General features: G+C 38.4%; 1 protein-coding gene across 1 annotated transcript in view; it reads right to left on the bottom strand.

The window, feature by feature from the left end:
• Positions 1-24,758, bottom strand: part of LOC126183224 (uncharacterized) — a 679,892-nt gene that overhangs the window by 253,381 nt on the left and 401,753 nt on the right. The window contains exon 14 of the mRNA XM_049925008.1: positions 1,208-1,374. Coding sequence (XP_049780965.1) covers positions 1,208-1,374 — 167 coding nt within the window. The remainder of the gene's footprint in view (positions 1-1,207; positions 1,375-24,758) is intronic.

Genomic DNA, 24,758 nt, shown 5'->3' with positions numbered 1-24,758 from the left:
ACCTCTAAGGGCATTCTTATTATATTGCAACTTCTGTTCAGTATCAGAATTTCCAGAAGAGATTAAAAACAAGAAGGTGCAAAATCTCCTTCTGCAACTATCCCTTCCAGATAAAGTCAAAATTCATTTATTGTTATTTATTGTACTCTATTTGGTATTTTTAGCAGTATATAAGAGTATAAAAGGGGCAAGGGGGAGGGAATGTACAGGTTCATGTACACATTCATTCCAACTTATTATAAACAAATGATATGTTCCACTATCTGAAAATATTTTTGTACGAATGAAGAATTTGTTGGTGTGTTCAAATATTTTGTTAGCCACCTTTACAGCAAGGGGACTGGTACCATTTTTATTTCCATAATTGTATCTTCTGCAAAAAGGTCAGTGCATGTGGAAGGTAAGTTATATATATTAAAAACAACAGAGGACTGGAAACAGAACTGTGCTGTCCACCAAGTCTCATTGCTTTAAATTTTGAGTGGCCATGGTTATGTGAACAACATGGAACTGAGAAACTCTGTTTTCTGTCATGATGATAACATAAAAACCATGAACCTGACATGTATGCTGTCCTAGCATGGGGATATTATGGTTCACATGGTCTAAAGCTTTAGCCAAACCACAGAATACTCCTAATGGGAATAATTTATTACTAATGATTGTACTACATCATCTGGCAAGGTAAACATAGCCTATTTTGCTGTTACTAGTAGCCTAATATTTATGTGGTAACATTTGTATTTTTCAGAGAAAATATTTACCTTCATCTGCAACTACAGATACTTGTTTATGTTATAGCTTAACAATGGACATAGGTACTTGCAATGGAGCTATAAGGAATTATCAATTCTAATGGGAATGGGAATAATTTATTACTAATGATTGTACTACATCATCTGGCAAGGTAAACATAGCCTATTTTGCTGTTACTAGTAGCCTAATATTTATGTGGAAACATTTGTATTTTTCAGAGAAAATATTTACCTTCATCTGCAACTACAGATACTTGTTTATGTTATAGCTTAACAATGGACATAGGTACTTGCAATGGAGCTATAAGGAATTGTCAATTCTTGAATATAATTAATCATATGATTGGAATTGCATAAATTCCTCATAAAAATAGCAAACAATATTGCTAAAATCATAGTGTACTTAATTAATATTTTTATATGGAGCAATAATCAAAGATGTTCGAACTCACCAGCTCGTTGGATTGATCCTAAATTGAATTTCAGTGGCTTTATTGACAAGCCAAACCAGTGGTGTACAGGTAAGTGTAACTGATATGTAAAAGATCTTCGAGTTGTGTGCCACAAACTATTGATTGGATTAAATGTTGTCAGGCTGGCTCCTATTGTAGCTGAGTACCTATACAAAAATGGAATGATACCACAGTACTGTTGATTTGAACACAAGATGATACGTGAATAAAAGAACAACTTTTCTATGAAAATATGTAATTAAAATGGTGTTAATTAATGAATAAAATGAAAAAGTGGGAACATGTAGTTCTCATAACTGAATATTTTGTAGCATGAATTTTCTTTCAGTTGTAATTTCCTTTGAACTGTACTGAAACTTCCAGAGATTAATTTTTTTATTTTACACATCTAGTTCCACATCACCAAGCTAAGAAGAAGATCTCCACGGTCATGGAATGAATCAGTACATGAAATTCACACAGTTAAAATAAAATGTAGCCATATACTACGCAGGTGACAAGCTGTGAGTATATATTACCATAATCAACAAAATAACACAGAATATAGCTTAATTATCTTGAGGAACTCCCTGACAGAATAGGAGGAGTGATCCATAAGGAAATTCTTCAATTTAGATTTGCATAGTTGAATGTGTTTAGATTAAAGCTAAGATTTTTTAAATTCTTGTGGTAGCTTGCTGGAAATGGATGAAGCAGAATACTGCATGCCTTTCTGCACAAGAGTCAAGGAAGTGCTATGCAAATACAGATTGGTATTAACTGAGTAAAAGTTGCTAATTCTTGGGAATATGTTCATATTGTTAATGACAAATGACATTAAAGAAAATACACTATTGGCCATTAAAATTGCTACACCAAGAAGAAATGCAGATGATAAACGGGTATTCATTGGACAAATATATTAAACTAGAACTGACATGTGATTACATTTTCACGCAATTTGGGTGCATGGATCCTGAGAAATGAGTACCCAGAACAACCATCTCTGACCGTAATAACGGCCTTGATGCACCTGGGCATTGAGTCAAACAGAGCTTGGATTGTATGTACAGGTACAGCTGCCCTTGCAGCTTAAACACGATACTACAGTTCATCAAGAGTAGTGACTGGCGTATTGTGATGAGCCAGTTGCTCGGCCACCATTGACCGGACGTTTTCAGTTAGTGAGAGATCTGGAGAATGTGCTAGCCAGGGCAGCAGTTGAACATTTTCTGTATCCAGAAAGGCCCATACAGGACGTGCAACATGCGGTCATGCTTTATTCTGCTGAAATGTAGGGTTTTGCAGGGACTGAATGAAGGGTGGAGCCATGGGTTGTAACACATCTGAAATGTAATATCCGCTGTTCAAAGTGCGTCAATGCGAACAAGAGGTAACCGAGATGTGTAACCAATGGCACCCCAAACCATCACGCCGGCTGATATGCCAGTATGGCGAAGACGAATACATGCTTCCAATGTGCGTTCATCACGATGTCACCAAACACAGATGTGACCATCATGATGCTGTAAACAGAACCTGGATTCATCCAAAAAAAATGACGTTTTGCCATTCGTGCACCCAGGTTCGTTGTTGAGTACAACTTCGCAGGCGCTCCTGTCTGTGATACAGCGTCAAGGGTAACTGCAGCAGTGGTCTCCAAGCTGATAGTCCATGCTGCTTCAAATGTCATCGAACTGTTCGTGCAGATGGTTGTTGTCTTGCAAAAGTCCCCATCTGTTGACTCAGGGATCGAGACATGGCTGCATGATCTGTTACAGCCATGTGAATAAAATGCCTGTCATCTCGACTGCTAGTGATAAAAGGCCATTGGGATCCAGCACAGTATTCCCTATTACCCTCCTGAACCCACCAATTCCATATTATGCTAACAGTCATTGGATCTCAACCAACGCGAGCAGCAGTGTCGCGATATGATAAACCACAATCGTGATAGGCTACAATCCGACCTTTATCAAAGTTGGAAACGTGATGGTACGCATTTCTCCTCCTTACACGAGGCATCACAACAACGTTTCACCAGGCAACGCCAGTCAACTGCTGTTTGTGTATGAGAAATCGGTTGGAAACTTTCCTCATGTCAGCACGTTGTAGGTGTCGCCACCGGCGTCAACCTTGTGTGAAGCTAATCATTTGCATATCACAGCATCTTCTTCCTGTCAGTTAAATTTTGTGTCTGTAGCACATCATCTTTGTGGTGTAGCAATTTTAATTGCCAGTAGTGTATATATTGAGAGGCCAGTGTCATAAGTCCCAGAATCCTGAACAAGGGCCAGCAAGAGGTTCATGAAATTACACCATATATTGCTTGAACTGCCTATTTCTGAATCAAAAATACTCTGTGTGAATGGAGATAGTTACCCCAGAACATAATGCCACCTGTCATTAGTAAGTGGAAAAGAAAAATGTAGACTAATATTCATTTTGGACGCTCACTTACTTCGGATATTGCTCTAATGGTAAATACAGCAGTATTCAGTTTTTGAACAAAATTCTCAACGTCGATTTTCCATTACAGTAAGCTGTCTGAAGACCTAGAGACTTGAATTGTTTAGAGTCACTTATCATATGCCCACTCAGTGTAATCAAAATGTCAGTTTTAGTTTAATTGTGTGTTCGCGACTGTAAAAACTGAGTCTCACTACGATTTAGCATTAATTACTTTCTACAAGCCATGAACTGCAGTGTGTGATACAATGCTTATTTTGTGCTCAACATCCTTCACTATCAAGCTACTGCCACCAGCAAACAGAAGTACTTTAGAATCATGTGACACATTTATCGGGTTCTCCTCTGTTTGTTTCCTGCATCAGCATTTACATACGTACTCTGTAAACCACTCTGAAGCACATGGCAGAGGGAATTTTGGATTGTACCACATGTTAAGATTTCCTCCCATTCTTATTTCATTTAGAGCACAGGACAAAAGACTGCTTAAATATGCCTGTGCACTATGTAATTAATTTTATCTTGTCTTTGTGATACTTACAGTAGTGATATGTAGGGGGTTCAAATATATTTCTACATTCTTCACTTAATTCTGTTTCTCAAAATATTGTAAGTAGGCTTTTGCATGATGACTGGTATTTGGCTTCAAGCATTTGGCAATTCAGGTTTTTTAACATTTCCATTATGCTCTCTCATCATTTCAATAAACCTATGGGCATGTGTGCTGCCCTTCTCTGTATACCTTCAGTATTTCCTATTAGTCATATTTATTTCTTTACTTATTTATTTATTTATTATTATCCAAATGATCACATTTGTGATATAGGATTTGTCAGGATACATTTCAACAACTATATAATATCTTTACAAATTTTTTTTCTATGCTGAATTCATATGAATCTATCTTATATGCAATACAATATACAACTAACAAGTGTTTTTATATCATAATTTCTTATGAGCTTGACAGACCTATTCCCTGATGTTGTGATTTCATTTGTCACATTTATGATATCGTGTATTCTTATACAGTTGATCAGAGCTATTCACTTATACTGTAGTGATATTTGTTAATCATGTTGTTCTTAACCTTCTTATGTACTTGACAGACATATTCATTGATGTAATTTCATTTGTCACATTATGCCTTGATTACATACATGTTTCTGACTTTGGGTCCTTGTTACAGCTTGTAAGTGGAGATCTTTACATTGCTGTGTATCGTAATTACGGTAGTCTGTATTGGTTTTCATTTTGTCCTGATTTCTTTTGATCACCAACAGTCATTTTAGAATGGAACTGTTAAACTTTCAATGCTTTAAAGAGGGGCCTACAGTGTGTTTGAGGTGGGCTCTGGGTCATTATCTGAATACCATGTTTTAGTAATTTGAAAATATCATTTAGATGACAATTTGTTTTTCTCCAGAATACTATCCCATAGGATTTAATGGACTGAAAATAGCCAAAATATACTAATCTGGTACAGTCATTACTACAAACTCTTGAAATTATTCTTAGTACAAAACATGCTGAATTTAGTTTTAGTGCTAAGCTCATCACATGGTCCTTCCAGTTTATCTTCTCGTCAATGTGCATAACCAGGAATTTTGCACACTGTACTCTTTCAAGTTGTTTGCCCTCCATGGTGGGATTTATGTCATCATGTTCACTTATTTTTCCATATTGCACATAATTAGTTTTTTTGCATTCAGTGTTAGCTTGTTTGCACTAAACCATTTTTGTATATCATGTAGGACATGGTCCGCAGTATTGTGCAATGACTGCTTCATATCACTAACTATGAAACTACTATCATCAGCAAATAACATGATTCTAGCTTTTCTTTCTGAACCTGAATATCATTAATGTAAATGAGGAACAGCAAGGGGCCTAATACACTTCCTTGGGGTACTCCTACTGTGACCTCCCTTGGATCTGATCTTAGTTTAATTATTCAGTTAATATTTGGTGCTGTAATTTCAACCACCTGCATCCTCTTTTCCAGATACGACTCGAACCACTTTCTTACTGGTCCTCTGATACCTATAGCTTCAAGCTTTTCCAAAAGTATGCTGTGGTCAACAGTGTCAAAGGCTTTTGACGTATCTAGATTTATCCCGATTGCACTTTTTCCCTCTTCCAATTTACTGATTATTTCTTTTGTGTATTCCAGTACAGCTGTTTAGGTACTACTCCCAGCTTGAAATCCATGCTGATTACTGTTTATCAGATTGTGGATATTAAGATAATGTGTGACTCTATATTTTATTATTATCTCTAAAACCTTAGAGAATGTTGGTAGAAGTGAGACATTCTGTAGTTTTTCATTTTAAGCTTATCATCATTTTTCAACAGGGGAACAACTTTAGAAATTTTCAATTTCTGTGGAAACATGCCCTCAGCCATTGCCAAGTTTGCTATGTTTGCCAATGGTTTCACTGTTTGATTAGCTGTTTTCTTTACTAGTATTATTGGCACCTCATCTACTCTAGCTGACATCTTGGACTTCAGACTTTTAATCACTTTTAAAACTTCCTTTTCATTTGTTGGGACTGCCATCATACTGCTGGCTGCCATGGGTGCTGCTCTCTTAATCTACTCCCCAAAATTCCTGCTTAATGTCTGGGATATATTTAAAAAGTAATTATTTATATAATTAGGCATGATATATTTATCTATCATTTTATTCTCCTCATCTTTTAGAATAATTTCCTTATCTTTGATAGTTACCCCAGTTTATTTGATCACAATTTCCAATGCTATTTTAGTTTTATTTCTGGTCTGTTTTATTTCCATGTCATTACTTAGTAACTTTGCATTTGCAATTACTCTGCGGTGTATTTTCCTATACCTTTTTACATATTCTATAAAATCAGTATCTGCACACTCCCTCAACTCTGAATTGAGTTTTTTCACGTTTTCACATGATTCCTTAATGCCAAGAGTCATAGAAGAACTTGACTTTATGTGTGCAGTAGACTTGATTCTGGTCAGTTTCTTTGGAAAACACATCTCAAAGTTCTTAAAATAATTCAATGCAAATGTACTATATGCCTCATCTGTACTTGTTTGTTTCATAACATCTAACCAATTTTCATTTTCTAAGATACTTATGAACTGATGACAGCTGTCCACAGAGAAGTTTCTTTTTTAAATATTATTTACACTTTTATCTTCCTTTGACCTTAAAGGGATTTCAATGGTGAGAGCATTGTGGTCAGACAATCCTAAATCTATGTTTGTTACCTCTATGTCAGTTGTTGACATATTTGAGAAAATGTTATCTATGAGGCTATTGGAGGTGTTTGTTGTTATAGTTGAATTGTTTATGTGTGGTGACATGTTGAAACTCTTTAATATGTCCAAAAATTGCCTTTTTTGTTGACTTTCAATTAGAAGATTAAAATTGAAATCACCACATATTTGATATGGGTCCCATACACTTTACCAGTATTGTAATATGGTAGCACAAGTGATTTGTAAACAAATTCTTTTGTAGACTGATTGCATTTTCCCAACATCCTGGCAATGAAACAGACTACCACTTACTTTACCTACAATTTGATGCAGGGAACACTTTGTTTCCAGTATCTCATTGCAGAGTAATTAGTTCAATTTATTATCTCAAGCACCTATGTTACAGTATAGTACTGAGAATACCTGCACATTAGCAAAAGTGCATTAATTCAGAAAAAAGTTGCCTTTTTTCAAGAAACAGATTCAATTTACTTCAATTCAATTCAATTTTTAGTAATGAACACTGATTGTCAGTTGACATGGAATTAATGCACAAATATACTGGCAAAGAGAATTACATCTGCATGTTATGTTCTTATGCTCCTATCTTTAGTGTGTAAGTGCCAGTACCTATGTGGTGAGAATTCTTAAACATCAGAAAAGGGCCATAGAAATAGCAACTGGGCTCAGTGTAATGAAGTGTTTAAAATTTGGGTATCCTTACTAAACCAAAAATTTCACCTATCAGTCTGTTCTACACATTAAGAAAAATATTTGTATGTCAGAAATATTGCTATACAGGACCATGAAAGAAGAGCTAGTTTTGACTTACATTTACCAAGGAAAGAGAAATGAAAAACATTAACAGCATTTCATATAAAGTATTAAAATTGTATAATAATTTGTCCAGTGTGAGGTGAAAAAAAACTAAAACAGATTTATTTAACATTGCAATTAAAATGTACCTTTTAAATAATTAATAACTACTTATAAAAATAAGAGAAAGGATTAGTAAAAAAAGTGACAATTAACACACTTTTGTCATTGTGTAATAGATGTTAACACTGAAACACTTTTTTACAGCACAATAATATACCCAAGGTTGCCTGAGCATAATACTAATGTCTGAGTTCTATATTTTACACATCATGAGAGAATGATGACTCATTTCATAGACAGGCAAAGGGAAGATGTGGAGGTGTAACAAAAGCACAGCAGTCATTGTCATGATCAAATCATCTGCAAGTGAGTGTGATGTGTGCAGGGAAAAGTGCTGAGAGACTAAATGAGCAGTGTACAATTTTTTTTTCAAGTTATTAAGATAACTTCTTACATGCACACACAAACAAAACGGAATTGTACATTAGGTATAACTGAATGAGGCAGTCCATTTGTTAACACACTGGTCTCATATTCAAGAAGTTGGAGACTCATGTTCTTTCCTATATTCTGATTTAGGTTTGCATGGTTTTGCTAAATCACTTCTGGCAAATGTGCTATTTACTACTCAGTCCTGTCTCAATTTTTGTCTTGCACAACAATATCTGTACAAATGTATAAAGAGTGAATAAATTGTAGCTGCATCTGTGTAAGCAGATTTGGCCAACATGTGTCTTGTATAAGGAAGTGTTGTATGCCAATGGAAAGGCAGTGAGATGAAGAAAGATTTCTGCAATGACAGCAACCAAATTGCAGCACATTTGTATCTGCATATAGGTGTCTGTGGGAAGGCAAGTTCATCCATCTTTTTATGGAGGATACTGACTTTGCAAGGTATGCAGGAGTGTTGCAGAAGACTCTTTAAATATAACTGATGACACTACAGCCTACAGTAGTTAGCTCATTACAAGAGATCTGTACATAAATCTAACAACAGTTTTTATTATCTTATACCAATAACAATTCACCTGTATCATCTATAGGAAATGCAAGCACATCGTCCCTGGACTTCCTACACTGAGAGTAGTTGGTAAATGAGTTTCTAGAGCAATGTGCAAGTAACCACCATGTTCTTGTTTACACCTCTCTGTTTTACTAGCTCTAAAGAAGTGCTTTAGGGTTAGAACCACCTGTATCCCCTAGGGGTGGGAATGAAAACGGGTTGACATTGAGGCATAGCTCAGAAACACCTGGAGCATTTCAGCCAACTGTGTTAGGTGCACATATCATTATTTGTATAAAAATATTGTGAGAGTAAGATCCCATACTAGAACTATGGGTGGTAGTCTGGATGAGAAAGGCTGACATAAAAATGTTCAAAAATAACCTGTTGGTATTTATTTACTGTATTTAGTTGACTTGGAATACTTTTAAAAGTATGCAGTGTAATTTGTCTCTTATTTGTAGAGTTCACTGTGTCAACTAGGTCCCAAGAATGAGTATTGCAGTGAGCCAACATGTTTTGGAACTGAAAAACAAGCCACACAGCTGAGTACCATGGATAAATTTAACATCCTCTTTGGAGTCATATAGTGTAAACCAGCAGAGAATCAGACATATATGTGTGCAATATATGTCATTTATGCATATGCTCAATATTTTCTTGTAAGCCCCTGGATAGATTTCTACCAAACTTATTACACCTGTTACTATCTAAAAAGATGCCTGTGTGTGTTTGGGGGGGGGGGGGGGGGGGGGGGAGAGGGGGGGAGAGGAGGGATGAGATGGTTAGAGAGAGGGGAGAAGGTGAAGGATTAATAGAAGATTGCAGAAAATAGATACCTGGGCAATGCTAGCTTTTTCTCTTAGTTTTACATATACATTTATAAGTGGTGGCATTTTTGACAGCAGATTTATAATACAACAAAAACTCATTTACATTGGTGAGTTGAGCTGATCAATACAAATTTGCTGTGATTGCATGATCCTGTGCTATCAGTAAGTATCTCATTCTACTTTATGTACTTCCTGACTGACTGAATGAAGTTCTATACAAAATGTTCATGGAATGTGTTATTCACTGGGAAAGTTCTCCAAGTGCACAACTAGTGGTCAAACACTTCAAACAATAAAAACTGTCAAATATCTAGGATTATTCACTCATAATGATGTATGTGTAATGATAACATAAAATTATTTGTAGCAGTTCCCTATGATAGAATGAGAGTAGTGGTAAAATTCTACTAATGACATTTATTGCAATATAGCAAGAACATGCATGTATCTAACTAAATAACTGACTAACTAGAAGATTTTCTGTTGAAAATTTAGCAGCTTTTGTCATTTCAACATGATGCTGTGCCAGCACATTTCCCACCCAGTGCTGGTAACCACCACTGATGTATAGTCTGGGCAACAATACATGTGAAACTAATGGAATTATTGTCCTGGTGTCATATGTGACATTAGATTATGACAATGAAGCCAATACTTGCATGGAAATGATGTCTAAGATTACCACAGCTGCTAGGATTCCTCAGCATGTAATACTGCTCATGATGGATTACCGTGCACACTATTATGATACTGATATGACCATGGGAGACAAAATTTTGAACAGCTCCTGTAAAGAAATAGATAGGATAGGCAGGGGCAAAGGTGCACAAGATGCAGAGATATGAATCTAGTGTTTTACCCATTTGTGAGTGTACTGTGGCAGCCCGGTATCTTCAGTTGAAAGCCTTTATGGTAGAAGAGACAAGTATGTCATGTTTTTGGTTTGCACTTTGAAGCTTTTGAGATATGATGTGAGTTAATTTTTTGGAATGTTCAGTCTAAGTATTTACCATGTTGTTGATGGCTATCTGTCTGCTATAACAAAATGCCAATACCTCACATGTAAGTGCAAAACCTAACTCGTGCTTTAAGCTTAGTTGTTAGTTTAACAAGTTGCCACATGTGGCAGCTGATGCCAGTAGTTCAGAAATCAGTACCATGTGGCATAGGTCCTATGAAATAGCTGGGACAAATGTCCCCATGCATACTGTTGCTCCAATATGTTTGTCTTTTATTTCTTCAGTTTTAATACTGAGTGTGTAGGTTTATTTAACATATTTAATGGACCTTAGTTTGTACAGGGTGACAAGTACTGAACTATATGAAAAAAATGTAAATTAGTTACAAACTATGGCATGCACACATTTTATTCAACATGTAAACATCACTATAGATATTCAGATTTAGGTTATGACATGTTTGATATGCCTGCCATCACTAGCAGTGATGTGTCAGAATATCAATGCTGTCGATGACCTCCTTAACAGTTGTTTACAGCTCAGCATTGCTTTTGGGGTTATTACTGTACACCCTGTCTTTAATATAGCCCCAGAAAAAGGAGACACATGTGTTCAGATCTGGAGAATATGGCAGCCAATAGAGGGCCGTGCCAGTGGCCCCTGCACACCCCAGACTGAGTCTCCAGGACATCGAACACTCTCCTGCTTTGATGTAGTCGAGCTCCATCTTGTGTGAACCACATCTTCTTGTAATTGGGGTCATTTTGGATAATAGTGATGAAATAATCTTTCAAAACCTTCATGTACCATTCGGTAGTCACCGTGCCATCAAGGAATATTGCACTGATTATTCCGTGACTGGGCACTGCACACCACACAGTCATCAGTTGAGGCTGAAGAGATTTCTAAATTGTGAAATGCAGATTCTCATTCCCCCAAATGCACCGGTTTTGGTTATTGATGAACCATCCAAACAAAAGTGTGTTTCGTTGCTAAACCAAACCGTATATATGCATATTAGTTCCCATCATGCCCCATGGCCAACGGTGCAGCTTGAACATCCCAATGCAAACTGCTCAGAATTTATGACTATTTTATTTCATATAGTTCAATAATTGTCACCCTGTAGTTCACTATTTCTCATTGACTGAATCAGTATTAATAAATTTAGTTCATGTTACAGAAACTATGAGAGAAAAATGTTCTCCATATTGGTCTCTTCTGAAACAGAAGAGGAGACTAAACATCTAATAGAAAATGGATCTCGAATTAGAAACGCTGCTAGAATGCTTGGATGTAATGAATCCACATTATATGAAAGGCTTAAGACAGGCTATGGAGTGGCACCATTGGGATGTTTCAAAACTGTTTTTTCTGAGGCAAAGGAAACTGAAATGGGAGAGCATGTATGAATCTGGAGTCTATGTTCTATGGCCTTACAGTTAAACACTTTCAGCATTTAGCATATCAGTTTTCCAGAAGTAATAGTGTGAACCACCTATTTAATAAAGAAACTCAAGTGGCACGGGAAGACTGGGCTTGCTCATTCATTGCTTGTCATAATTCAAGTTTAAGGTAACAAGAGAAAATCACTATTTGGAGGGAAATGGTTTTCAATAAAGCACAAACAGAATTTTTTCAGAAAACTGGAAACTTTGCAATCTAAATACAATTTTCTGCTCCATCGACTCTCTAATGAAGACCAAACAGGGATACAGACATTACCAGGAAAACTGCAGAAAAGTGTGGCAAGAAAATACTGAACAATAATAATACAATGTGTTTCCTTGAGTTAAAATGTTTTGTATTTAAATTAGTGGTATATTATTGCCATATTTGGATATTTAATATGATCACAATAATGGTAAAGATTGTGATGATGGTGGTGATTTTGATACAGTAATACATTATACAAGTTAATAATAGTAGTACTGGACAAATACAGCAATTCTCCTTTAGTCTGTTAAAATCATAATAATTTATTTTTGTGTGGAGTTTTGGGCCATAACAACAGGTGTTTACTTCAGGCCTGGAGTGAAGATCTGTTTTCTTCATTTGTAACATTTTGTTAAATATAACTTTAATAATTATATAAGCAGTCTTCAATTTATGGTATCATGTAAAGTATGATCCTAGGTGTATTGTGTACAGTTTTCATTGTTATGTAACCAGAAAAGCAAAAGGGAAAAGCAGAGTGTTGGGTGCACATCTTTGCCCCTCCCCTTGCTACCCTATATGTTGCTATGTATTGTGCTGTAGAGTAACATTATTGTTGGTTTACTCTCTCTGTTTTGTAAATTTTCAGTATCTGTTTATGTGCAATGATAATATCCTTCCATCTCAGAGGTCAAGCCTAGATACTAAGAGGAAAGAGAATACTTAAATATGTTGTCAACAGTGAGTACCATGAACCAATGGAAAAGTTCTATTTGAAAACATTAGCATACTTTCATCAATACATGCATTTGCATTGGTACACAAGTATTCTCTTTGGAATACAATCAGAAGGGTAATTGTGATAACAAGTGGAACCAATCACCCTGTAACTAGCCACTGGGGACCAAGAGAAGTCAATATCTAAAAGCTCAGGAAACAGTCCTGATAAATTTTTTGATGTTTATAGTTAGAGTCTGATTTTGCTAAATGGGAACAAACTGCATGATCCCTAAGATGATAAGAAGCAGAAAAGGTCATATGGACATATGGTAAAGATGCACTTGAGGGAGGTACAACCACTTGAAAGTTGCAACAAAAGGTATTGAACATTGTGCAGTAGGCCACCTGTGTGGAGGAAATAGGGATGAAAATTCAAAACTTAAATTTTTTGGATTGGTATCAGTAATTAAGCTCATTGCTGTAGAGAAATTAACCTGTTTGTCATCCCAAAGTGTGACATTGAGCTCAGCAGTGCTCCCACAGTGAAGGTTGCTAATGGATGGATGCAATGGCAAAATCTCAGTCTCAGTCTTTGACCAATAGGAGTGCAGGTAAGGATCACATGGGACCTCAGGTGTTCACATCCAAGGGCCAAGGCAGAACAACTTTGCTGTCTTGGCTGCCAGCTTCCAATTCACAATCACATCCCTCCCTCTACTGCTCCCTAGATTCCCTCCAGCAATTTGTCCATAATGGCCCCTCCAAACATATGTTGGCTTCCCAGGTGCAAAATGTGCATCCTTTAAAAATGCAATAAACACCAATGAGTTTTTACCGGATTTGTACTTATTTACCAAATGATCGAACTATCCTGGATGTCCACCTATCTGCTACCCTCACCCCATCCTGCAAATCTAGTGTCAATCCAATCAGATAGTTTTCACCTTTCAGTCCAATAATAGTTGCCATTTTGCAGTTGGACACTGTTATGAATGTGTGTACCATGGAAGGAAGCCACAACTCTTTGCACCCTGTAGCCACCTCTGCCCTACATTAGCCTGCGTGGCAGATGTGGACTTGGTCCATGCCACCTGGCACATCTTGCTGATGCTGGTCACCCAGCACCAGAACTTGTGCTGTGCATGAGCACAGTTGTGCTGGCCACCATGCCTCAAGCCATGATAAATCCATTTCAGAACTGGGCCTCCTCACTGCTGGCTAGCAGTCTCTCTTCAGCTCACTGCCTGTTGCTACCATCTATGCTCCTGGTGTCAGGTCATGCTCAATGTCACTGACTCTTGTTCCTGTCACTGCTGTGAGGATCCAGGTGTTGATGCTGGGCTTATCACCATCTCACCAGTACAGTGACTGTGCTGCCACCTAGCTGAGGTTCACAGGTCCTGCTCCAGAATGATGCACTGCTGCTGCTGTCTCTATATACTACAGCTAATGTGAGTATTGCTGTCCTCTGCCCTTTGCCTTCTGCCATCTGCCATAGACCTACCAGTGACTGTTCACACCAGCATAGCAGCACAGACAGTCAGGAACTACTCCCCCTGTAAACAGCAATTTTTACTCTTACTGAGGTTACAGTAACTGTTAACTGTTACGTTTTAAGCCTGTTTTTGTTTGTAACTATGCCTCTGACACACTCCCAGAAAGAAAGTGCTGCTGAAGACAGTAATATGATGTTGTTGGAGCTTTGCAAGGACATGTCCATATTATGACTATGAAAAACATACAGTTAGAGGAGCAGCTTGCACAGCTGTGATTACAGACTGTTTCTCTGAGGTTGAATTTTGGCATCTAAGTCACTCTTGAGAAAACTAAAGGGGCCTGAAGCTAGCAGAAGTTACTCTCATTCCATCTAACAAAAATTTGGTATTACTGTTTGAAAGTTCTGATGCCATTCTGATGGACAAACAAATGAATTTTAAGTCCACTTTATTTGTACAAGTATGTAAACTGTTGAAGACTGAGAAGAGGAGAACCACCCTACACCACACCAAAGCCAATGGCTGTGTTGAAGACACCCATAGCCACCCATAGAGCTATTGCCCAAATGTTATCCTTTTATGGGAACAAGACATAATGACTAGGATCATTATCTGCCAAATGTTTTGTCTGCCTATATCAATCAATGGGACACACTATTTGTGAGGCAGCATATGACTGCCCTTTCTCCCTTTGAATTAGATAAATTACCTCAGAGTGTTGATCTAAGTGAAATAAAAACTTAGCATGATGACTTAAAATTATCTGAATAAAAGTGCAGCAGCAAATTTCAGGGCAGCTTCAAAGGAGATTTAAAGAGACAATAAAGAAGCAGTGTTACCTGATACTGACAGGGTGACTGGGTTTTGTTGCAGAATACAGCCACTGAAAGAAGGAAAATTAAGATGTTGTCTCCTGCCTATGAGGGGCTCTACCAAATCCCATAGCTGGAAACACCTATTAATGCTAAAATATAGCTGGCAGACAACTCTGTAATTTTTCATTTTGATAGACTGAAACCATACCACAGGAAAGTCATGCCACCTGCATTAATAGAGACCACAGAGCCCACTCAAACAGAGCATGCATTGCCCAGAGTATGCAGGAAAGGAAGAACCTGCCGTCCCCTTCACAGCAAAGATATACCTTGTGTTCCTAGCACTCTTATGTGCTTTGGTCATGAGAATAGATGCATTCTGTTGCTTGATCTGTTTGTAATTTATTGACTGGTCCTGCTGTGCTGCACTGCTCATTTCCATGCTGCTGATTTCAGCCTCTTGCCTTTCCTCCACCAGAAATGGACCAATGTCAAACCATATTTTCCTTTGCCATGTCATGCTGTGCCACTTGCCTGCAGCACTACATCTGCATGCGCTCATGATTATGTTCTTGCCTGCATCTGCTATATTATTTTGTCACATTTACCACAGTGGTGAGAATAAAGATTATTCATTCAACAACAAGAAGTAATTAATAGCTGGAGACAGTTTGTCTCCATTAGGCACCAAAATTATCACAGGGGCATTAAAAATATATGTATTTGACCCCATTGTCACCAGTAGTGAACCCTGAAGAGAGGTCAAATAACATACTTGTCATGGAAATTTACTTGCTGTATCTTTTACTTGACTATACTGTGAGATGTCAATACTAATTACATTTGTTTTTATATTTTACATTGTTTATGCTTTTACTACACTAAACCCAATGCAGTTCATTGCCAGCACACTCACATGAATATTCAGATGGAGAGCTCACTGAACAGTTATTTTAATCTGCCTGATACAGTATTCATCACTGTGCTTGTGAGGAAATCTTGTAGTAGTGTCATGGTTATACATGTTTTTTTGGCCCACTGAGGTTTGGGACACAATATGTGGCTCTCATGATGTTGTAACTACTGCATTAGATCACCCTGAGAAAGGAGATAAATGTAATCCCTCATGATTCAGTAAATTACAAACCATGGCGGATTGCAACATCTCTTTGGTGAAGTGGCAGTTCCAATGGATAACATGTCACAGTAAATTATGCTCAGTCACTGAATCCTAATCTAGTTTCTTTACTGCAGGATCTGCAGTTTTTCCTAGCAATAAATGCCAAAGACTCTTACTGTCTAAACCAGTGCTCATTATTAAGAGAATACATACAGGGTGTCTCCCATGATTTCCCTAATCACAAATATTGTGTTATGATATATCAACATTTTCTTTGATCCACAATGAGTTTTTACATTTGGGGTACATGGATACTGTTTCATATCACTTCTTCATGTATAATAATTATAAAGATGGTTATTGCCTTGTACCTTTACTAGAATGGTTATCTCCAGTTTTATTCCTTTTGCATCTCCTCAAAGGCTGATATTCGCCCACTAGGTGCATGTTCCTTCGAACATGCCAGTTGTCATGGTAATCATGTGTTTTGCAAACCATCATGTTACCACCTGGATAGTGTGACTTATGCCACTAACTGACTTTAAGGCATACTGTATGATGGAACTAACATTATGTGTAGTAGTACTCAGTTGTACTTTGCACACAAAACACATATGGCACCTAGAAGTTTCAAATTTGTGAGCCAGTTACAAAACCTGACTTTGAAGTCATCATTTTTATATGCATATCCAATTTGTATATCAAATGGTACATTATTGTATGCCACCTGTGTATTATTTACATTTGTGTGTCATACCAGTTAATATTGGGCCCATAATATTTGTACTGATTTAAAGATTACATATTTATAAGAATCACAAACCCACATATAAACAAATAGGAGAAACATACCACATGCGGAACAGCACATCTAACATTTCCACCATATTTGGACATTCAATAAATAAGCAGTCCTGTAGATACCTGACTTTTCTGCATTAGAGAATATGATTATTGCCATTGGGGCATTGAGGAAGGCACCGGCATGGTTGTTTACTGCCAACACAGCTGCCACCATGGAATGAGATGGGATCTAGGCCTCTTCACCTCCACACCTTCCTCCTCTCATCATTCAAACATCACTCTGGTCACTGTGTGAAGATGTATGCACATGTGGACACTACCTATCAAACCCACCCATGATTTTTCCTCTGTGGCCACCTTCTTGTGTGTGGTATTTAAAATGCATCAGGAGGTCTATCTCACCATCCATAAAAAAGGCAAAAGTTACATTTCATGAGTTGTGTATGGCATGTGAGTCTGCATAATCCAGTTGACCTAATAAACACTACACTTCTAAAGGAAACTGAAGTTTAACATGTGTAGTAGGCAGATACAAGGTCTCTGTACTGACTGTTCACTTATTTATACACAAAAGGAGAATTCTGTCCACTACCACAAATGATGTCACACCCATAAACAAAAGGAATTTTAACAATACAAGTCAGTTACATGGAGCATACTGTATGGAACTTCCTGGCAGATTAAAACTGTGTGCCAGACTGAGACTTGAACTCGAGACCTTTGCCTTTCGCAGGCAAGTGCTCTACCATCTGAGCTACCCAAGCGAGACTCATGCCCCATCCTCATTGCTTTACTTCTGCCAGTACCTTGTCTCCTACCTTCCAAACTTTACAGAAGCTCTCCTGCGAACCTTGCAGAACTAGCACTCCTGAAAGAAAGGGTATTGTGGAGACATGGCTTAGCCACAGCCTAGGGGATGTTTCATATCAGTGCACACTCCACAGCAGAGTGAAAATCTCGTTGTGGAAACATCCCCCAGGCTGTGGGTAAGCCATGTCTCCACAATATCCTTTCTTTCAGGAGTGCTAGTTCTGCAAGGTTCGCAGGAGAGCTTCTGTAAAGTTTGGAAGGTAGAAGATGAGATACTGGCAGAAGTAAAGCTGTGAGGATGGGGCATGAGTCATGCTTGGGTAGCTCAGATGGTAGAGCACCTGCCCGGGAACGGCAAATGTCCTGAGAATGGGTCTCGGTCCAGCACACAGTTTTAATCTGCCAGGAAGTTTCATATCAGTGCACATTCCACTGCAGAGTAAAATCTCATTCTGGAAGCATATTGTATGGGTCCACACAGAATGTTAATGTTGCATACTGTCCATTATTTAAATCTGCAATGAGCTATATTATGGTCTTCTGGCAGAATAATTCTGAGTTCACACTATGTTTATGATGCAAACACAAGAGACTTGATTAACAATGCAGTACTTGTCCAAGTAAAACATCAAATGTAATAACTCTGATTAAGCTACTCTTTCTGTTCCTTGCCTAAGCCCAGGAAACTTGTACCATCTCATTATAAAGAAGGAAACAGACACACATACACACAAACCATTGGCTCTCTCTACACACACACACACACACACACACACACACACACACACACGAGACATGAGGGTTGCTATGACCTTATGAAAATTACTCTGTCAAGATTCTGACAGTGTGAGACCAGCTTTCACAGATTGGCCTGTGAGCAACCGTCAAGCCCTCTATGATGGGATTGTTTGGCAAAGAAGGCTTAATATAGTGAACTAGCTGCTGTGTTGCGATCAACTGGACACAACCTGATCATGTGCAGAGAAGCAGTTGTGGCATGACCATGTTGAAGAGGGTCACTCAATGGGCTATACCATCTTAACACTTACAGGCTAAAGGATTGCATTCAAGTTCAGTAATTTTGTTTGCAATGGAATGGGTGAACAACAACTATTTTCCATTCATATGATTGAGTTGACAAGGGATTTTCTTGTTTCCTTTCACCTCAGTACATTTTAGCCTATGTTCAATCAACCCCTTTACTATAACTTCAGCTACTGACATGCTTATTGCACTCATTTTATTAAATGATATTTTATGCACCTACACTATTGCATCAAATGACACCATTAGTAAGGTCCTGATATTAGTGTGTATAACAAATCTTATTTTCTATGCAATCTGGGGCCATTTAGCATTAATATTATGATCCTGGGTATTTAATGGCAGTTAAGCCAAGTTAACTGCATAGCACTGTTTCACAGTGTGTGCCACGTGGAATGGACTTTGTGCTGATGCTGTGCTGGAGTGTGCAATGACAGCTGTCATGCCCACACTCAGTGACCAACACAGATTTGCCATGACCCAAGCCTCTCTCTCTGCTGCTCTGAGCTTCCTTCATTTGCAGAAAAGCTATGACTCTTAAGACTTTTATTAACTCCTTGTGAATGAGAAGAGTTGATATGCTTATCTGCAGACATTTTCCTCACACATAATCAACACATGTCAATTTTTGGTCTTGTTTCCTCATTAATGCTTGCACTTTTGATATTAAATGTAATAATAGTCTGCACCTCAGTTGTTTCAAACACAATTCTATTCCACGTTGCAAGCAACTACTTCACAGGGACTCTACAAGAACTCAGTATCTGTAAAGTGGAAGGCGTTACTGATGCAAGAAACTACCAGCATTTTTTAGCTGCTGCTTTGTCAAATAATCATAATACATCTGCACATGAACAATATGTGCACTATTATCATGTATCTCATTTGATCCTCTCTTTATCTTGTGTTGTGTTATTACACTCACTGCTTGCACTGACTAGGACTTTGACTACCTAATTACTTGATTCAGTCACATTCTTTTAAGACAGACAGCATACTACTGATTAGGTTCTCTATTATCTCTAAATTTGTAAAAACTAGTTTTTTGAGGGAAGATCAACAGAACATCTGTCCGATGGTAGGAAAGGGTAACGCTCAGTCATGCAACTGTAAAACAAAGACATGTCTGAGGTCTTGCCTATTTTTACACATGTACTGATGGCACTACCAGCCATCAGTTATCTCCTACTCAGGGTGTGAAGGATGATTCCACAGCCAAACTTGATTTTTTCATAGCTGCCTGTAATCTGCACTAAACTTTACTGGAGCATTAAGGCACATCTGTTTCATCTCACATCAGCCCTGCTTCTGGGAATGGAATGGTATCTTATAACTCGCTCACTACCAATGGACTAGGAGCATGCTCCACAGTTCATTTAATTGAGACCTCATCTGAAGGGTCTGAAGCAGTAGAAATTTTGAACTATGATGATGGTGGTTTAAGGATTTCCATTCACATTATTCCTGGCAGGGACACTGAATCACAAGAATACACTCGCAGATAAAATAACCCTATTACTAGTTTTAACACTGTAAAAGAAAGTACACATGAACATGACTCCAGTTCTTCTTAAGGATGCTTGGATGTCCTCAAAAAACACACTAGTGTAAGATGGCTAGCAGGTGTTAATTTAATGACAAGATCTCTATTCAAACCACCTCCAACTCATCCTGCAATGTGATATATTGATGTTTTGCTATTTGCTGTATTAGATATATTGCTGTATTTGTGACTAATGTATATTTTTCCTATGTTCATTTGTGCTTGCTGTGTAACATCTGCCCTGTACACCATGACATCCTTATGTAAGTTGTCATTTTATGTTACTTTGTACTGACTGTTGCCTCTGTGTCCTCTGTGGGGCATTGTGCTGTTGGGCAACACAAGTTGCTGTTATACTAGCTTACATGAGCTCCCTCTACTTTATTCCAGTTAGTGACTTCTCAGTGAACCAAATATCTTGGTATGGAAAACCAACATCTCTGGCAGCTGTGACTGTCCTTACCTTACTATATATACTTCATTTACTATTGCTGTATCAAAAGGCTATTCACTCTAAACCCTAGGGTATCAGTGGAGAACTTTTCATGCTTTGGGCTGCTGATAATTAAGACACTTAAGTGGGTACAATATGGTAATTATGCCTCATGTCTAAAATCTCTCAGTTCCATATCTCTTGTGTGAGAGTACACTAACATACTCATAAACCATAGGGTAAGTTAAGTGGGTACAAAATGGGAATTATGACTCATGTCTAAAACCTCCTGGTTCCATATCTCTTGTGTGAGAGTACACTAACATACTCATAAACCCTAGGGTAAGTTAAGTGGGTACGATAAGGGAATGACTCATGTCTAAAACCTCCCAGTTCAATACCTCTTGTGTGAGAGTACACTAACATACTCATATTTATGGACTAATTATCGTTTTCAGGGAATCACAGGATATTTGCTGACAATCAGTCTGGTGTCACATATGTCTGACTTGCTCAGTTTCTAGCACCACAGTGTTGCTTTGTCATAGATGAGGATGTTGGACAATTACACCATTTCAGTCAGCCATCTGTTCCTGTATGATTGTCGAAATGTATTTGTGTGTACTGCTAATTGCATATGAAAAGAGGGTGTCCACATTTGGTAAAGTGATTTCACTCTTAGTACTGAACTCTCACCAGCATAATGTGATGCGTACCAATGCTCTTACCTACCCTCCCCTGTGAACTCCTGTCTGTAACTGGTGTGAAGCAGGCAGGTACATTGCCTGGGCCACTATGGGTCAAATGTATGACCACACTTTTCAGTCCTGTCCAGAATGCCCTTTCCAATTTATCCACAAAATCTCCCATCATGTTAATTCTAATGTACAGTATTCCTTTCAGTGAGCCTAGCATGAGGTCAACAGCACTAGTCTTCCTCTAACTTGCATCACAAAACCTGCTTAGTGATTGTGCATAAGAGTAGAATTTTCTCAGGTTCTCTGCCAGACCTTTTGCTTAGATATGACAGTGGTAGTTATTGTATGCTTCACATATAGATATTTTCACATCTCTACTAACCTTTCCTTCTCATCATTTGTGCATTCTCTTTTGAACTGAGAGTGCAACTGCCTTTCCCTCTCAGGTAAAATTGTGTGTCTACTTGAAAAATCCAATATAAAAATTGTCTTGTGACCACTGCCAAAGACAAAAGAGTGGCTTGGCTCTGCAAAAAAACCCACTAAAAGTGAATGTATCTGGAATATACACCATCACCTGTGAAAGTGGCCAACAGTGCACTGGGTAAATGCATTGCTGTATTTTGAATCACTCAGTGGAAAATATCTGGCATGTGTAACTGGAACAGACAGACAAATCAGTGATAGCAGAGCATAGTATCAATGAAGACCACACCCTTGACTTTCAGAACACCAAGGTGCTTTGCCAAGCAGTCGGTTAATGGAATAGCATCATTAAGTAATCCACCAAAATATGGGATCACAAGAATCTGGTCAACTGAGTTGAAGGATATAAAGTAAGTGTGGCATGGAATACACATTAATGGCAATACAACAAGAGTCAGGTGGAATTCCCACAGAGAGATGCGAACTGTGCACCCTCTATCCCTACCACTGCAGGGGGCAAAATGCTAGCATAAATGTAATAGCATCTGCATATCTTGAAACTTCACCAGAAGGTGATAAGTGTGACAGCTTTTCACCAACAGTATATGCCAGGAAAGCCTATGCTCAAATATAAATATTGTAAAATTGGACCCATAAATACAAAATTAACTATCATGTATTAACAATTACCATATATGAGCTTGCAAGCCCCCCTCAAAGCACCCTATCTCCAAACAAGCCTTCCATTATACACTACATTTGTAAATTCCCCATGTTTGGAGAGAATATAATACTCAAAACTTTTATTTTCTGGATTCGTTCCACTAATTAAGCTCACTGCTGTTGAGAAACCACTCACAGCCTTTTCACCTTACCTACATATGATGCTGGGCTCAGCAGGCTTCCCATGGTGAGGAAGCCTGAGTCACAGTCCTTGACCAAGAGGAACATAGTAAAGGATTACATGGGACCTGAGGCATGGGCAGCCAAGGTCTTAGGCAGAAATGCTTTGCTTACATGGCTGCTGGTTTCTGGCCTGCTAATACACTACTGGCCATTAAAATTGTTGCACCACAAAGATGACGTGCTACAGATGAGAAATTTAACTGACAGGAAGAAGATGCTGTGATATGCAAATGATTAGCTTTACAGAGCATTCAAACAAGGTTGGCACTGGTGGAGACATCTACAACGTGCTGACATGAGGAAAGTTTCCAACCAATTTCTCATACACAAACAGCAGTTGACCAGCGTTGCCTGGTGAAACATTGTTGTGATGCCTCATGTGAGGAGGAGAAATGCGTACCATCACGTTTCCAACTTTGATAAAGGTCGGATTGTAGCCTATCGCGATTGTGGTTTATCATATCGCGACATTGCTGCTCGTGTTGGTTGAGATCCAATGACTGTTAGCATAATATGGAATCGGTGGGTTCAGGAGGGTAATACGGAATGCTGTGCTGGATCCCAATGGCCTTTTATCACTAGCAGTCGAGATGACAGGCATTTTATTCACATGGCTGTAACAGTTCATGCAGCCATGTCTCGATCCCTGAGTCAACAGATGGGGACTTTTGCAAGACAACAACCATCTGCACGAACAGTTCGATGACATTTTCAGCAGCATGGATTATCAGCTCGGAGACCATTGCTGCGGTTACCCTTGACGCTGCATCACAGACAGAAACGCCTGCGATGGTGTACTCAACAATGAACCTGGGTGCATGAATGGCAAAACGTCATTTTTTTGGATGAATCCAGGTTCTGTTAACAGCATCATGATGGTCACATCCGTGTTTGGTGACATCGCAGTGAACGCACGATGGAAGCGTGTATTCGTCATTGCCATACTGGCATATCACCCGGCGTGATGGTATGGGGTGCCATTGGTTACACATCTTGGTCACCTCTTGTTCACATTGATGGCACTTTGAACAGTGGACGTTACATTTCAGATGTGTTACGACCCGTGGCTCTACCCTTCATTTGATCCCTGCAAAACCCTACATTCCAGTAGGATAATGCATGACCACATGTACGGGCCTTTATGGATACAGAAAATGTTCGACTGCTGCCCTGGCCAGCACATTCTCCAGATCTCTCACCAATTGAAAATGTCTGGTCAATGGTGGCCGAGCAACTGCCTCATCACAATATGCCAGTCACTACTCTTAATGAACTGTGGTATTGTATTGAAGCTGCATGGGCTTACTTGTATACACCATCCAAGCTCTGTTTCACTCAATGCCCAGGTGTATCAAGGCAGTTATTACAGCCAGAGGTGGTTGTTCTGGCTACTGATTTCTCAGGATATATGCAGCCAAATTGAGTGAAAATGTAATCACATGTCAGTTATAGTATAATATATTTGTCCAATGAATACCGTTTATCACCTGCATTTCTTCTTGGTGTAGAAATTTTAATGGCCAGTAGTGACATCCCTCTGGAACTTTGACTGTAATGGAACCTGTAAACATATGATAGTAAACACCAAGGGTTTTTACCAGACTAATTTTGGTATTTATTTACTCAGTGATGCAACTATCCTGGATGCCCCCCTATTCATCACCCTAAGCCCATTCTATGCAACACTGTTGAATGTGACA

Source organism: Schistocerca cancellata, chromosome 4 (assembly GCF_023864275.1).
Source record: "Schistocerca cancellata isolate TAMUIC-IGC-003103 chromosome 4, iqSchCanc2.1, whole genome shotgun sequence".
Lineage (NCBI taxonomy): Eukaryota > Metazoa > Arthropoda > Insecta > Orthoptera > Acrididae > Schistocerca > Schistocerca cancellata.
Note: the sequence above shows the minus strand (reverse complement) of the source record. Positions and strands in the feature narration are given on the sequence as shown.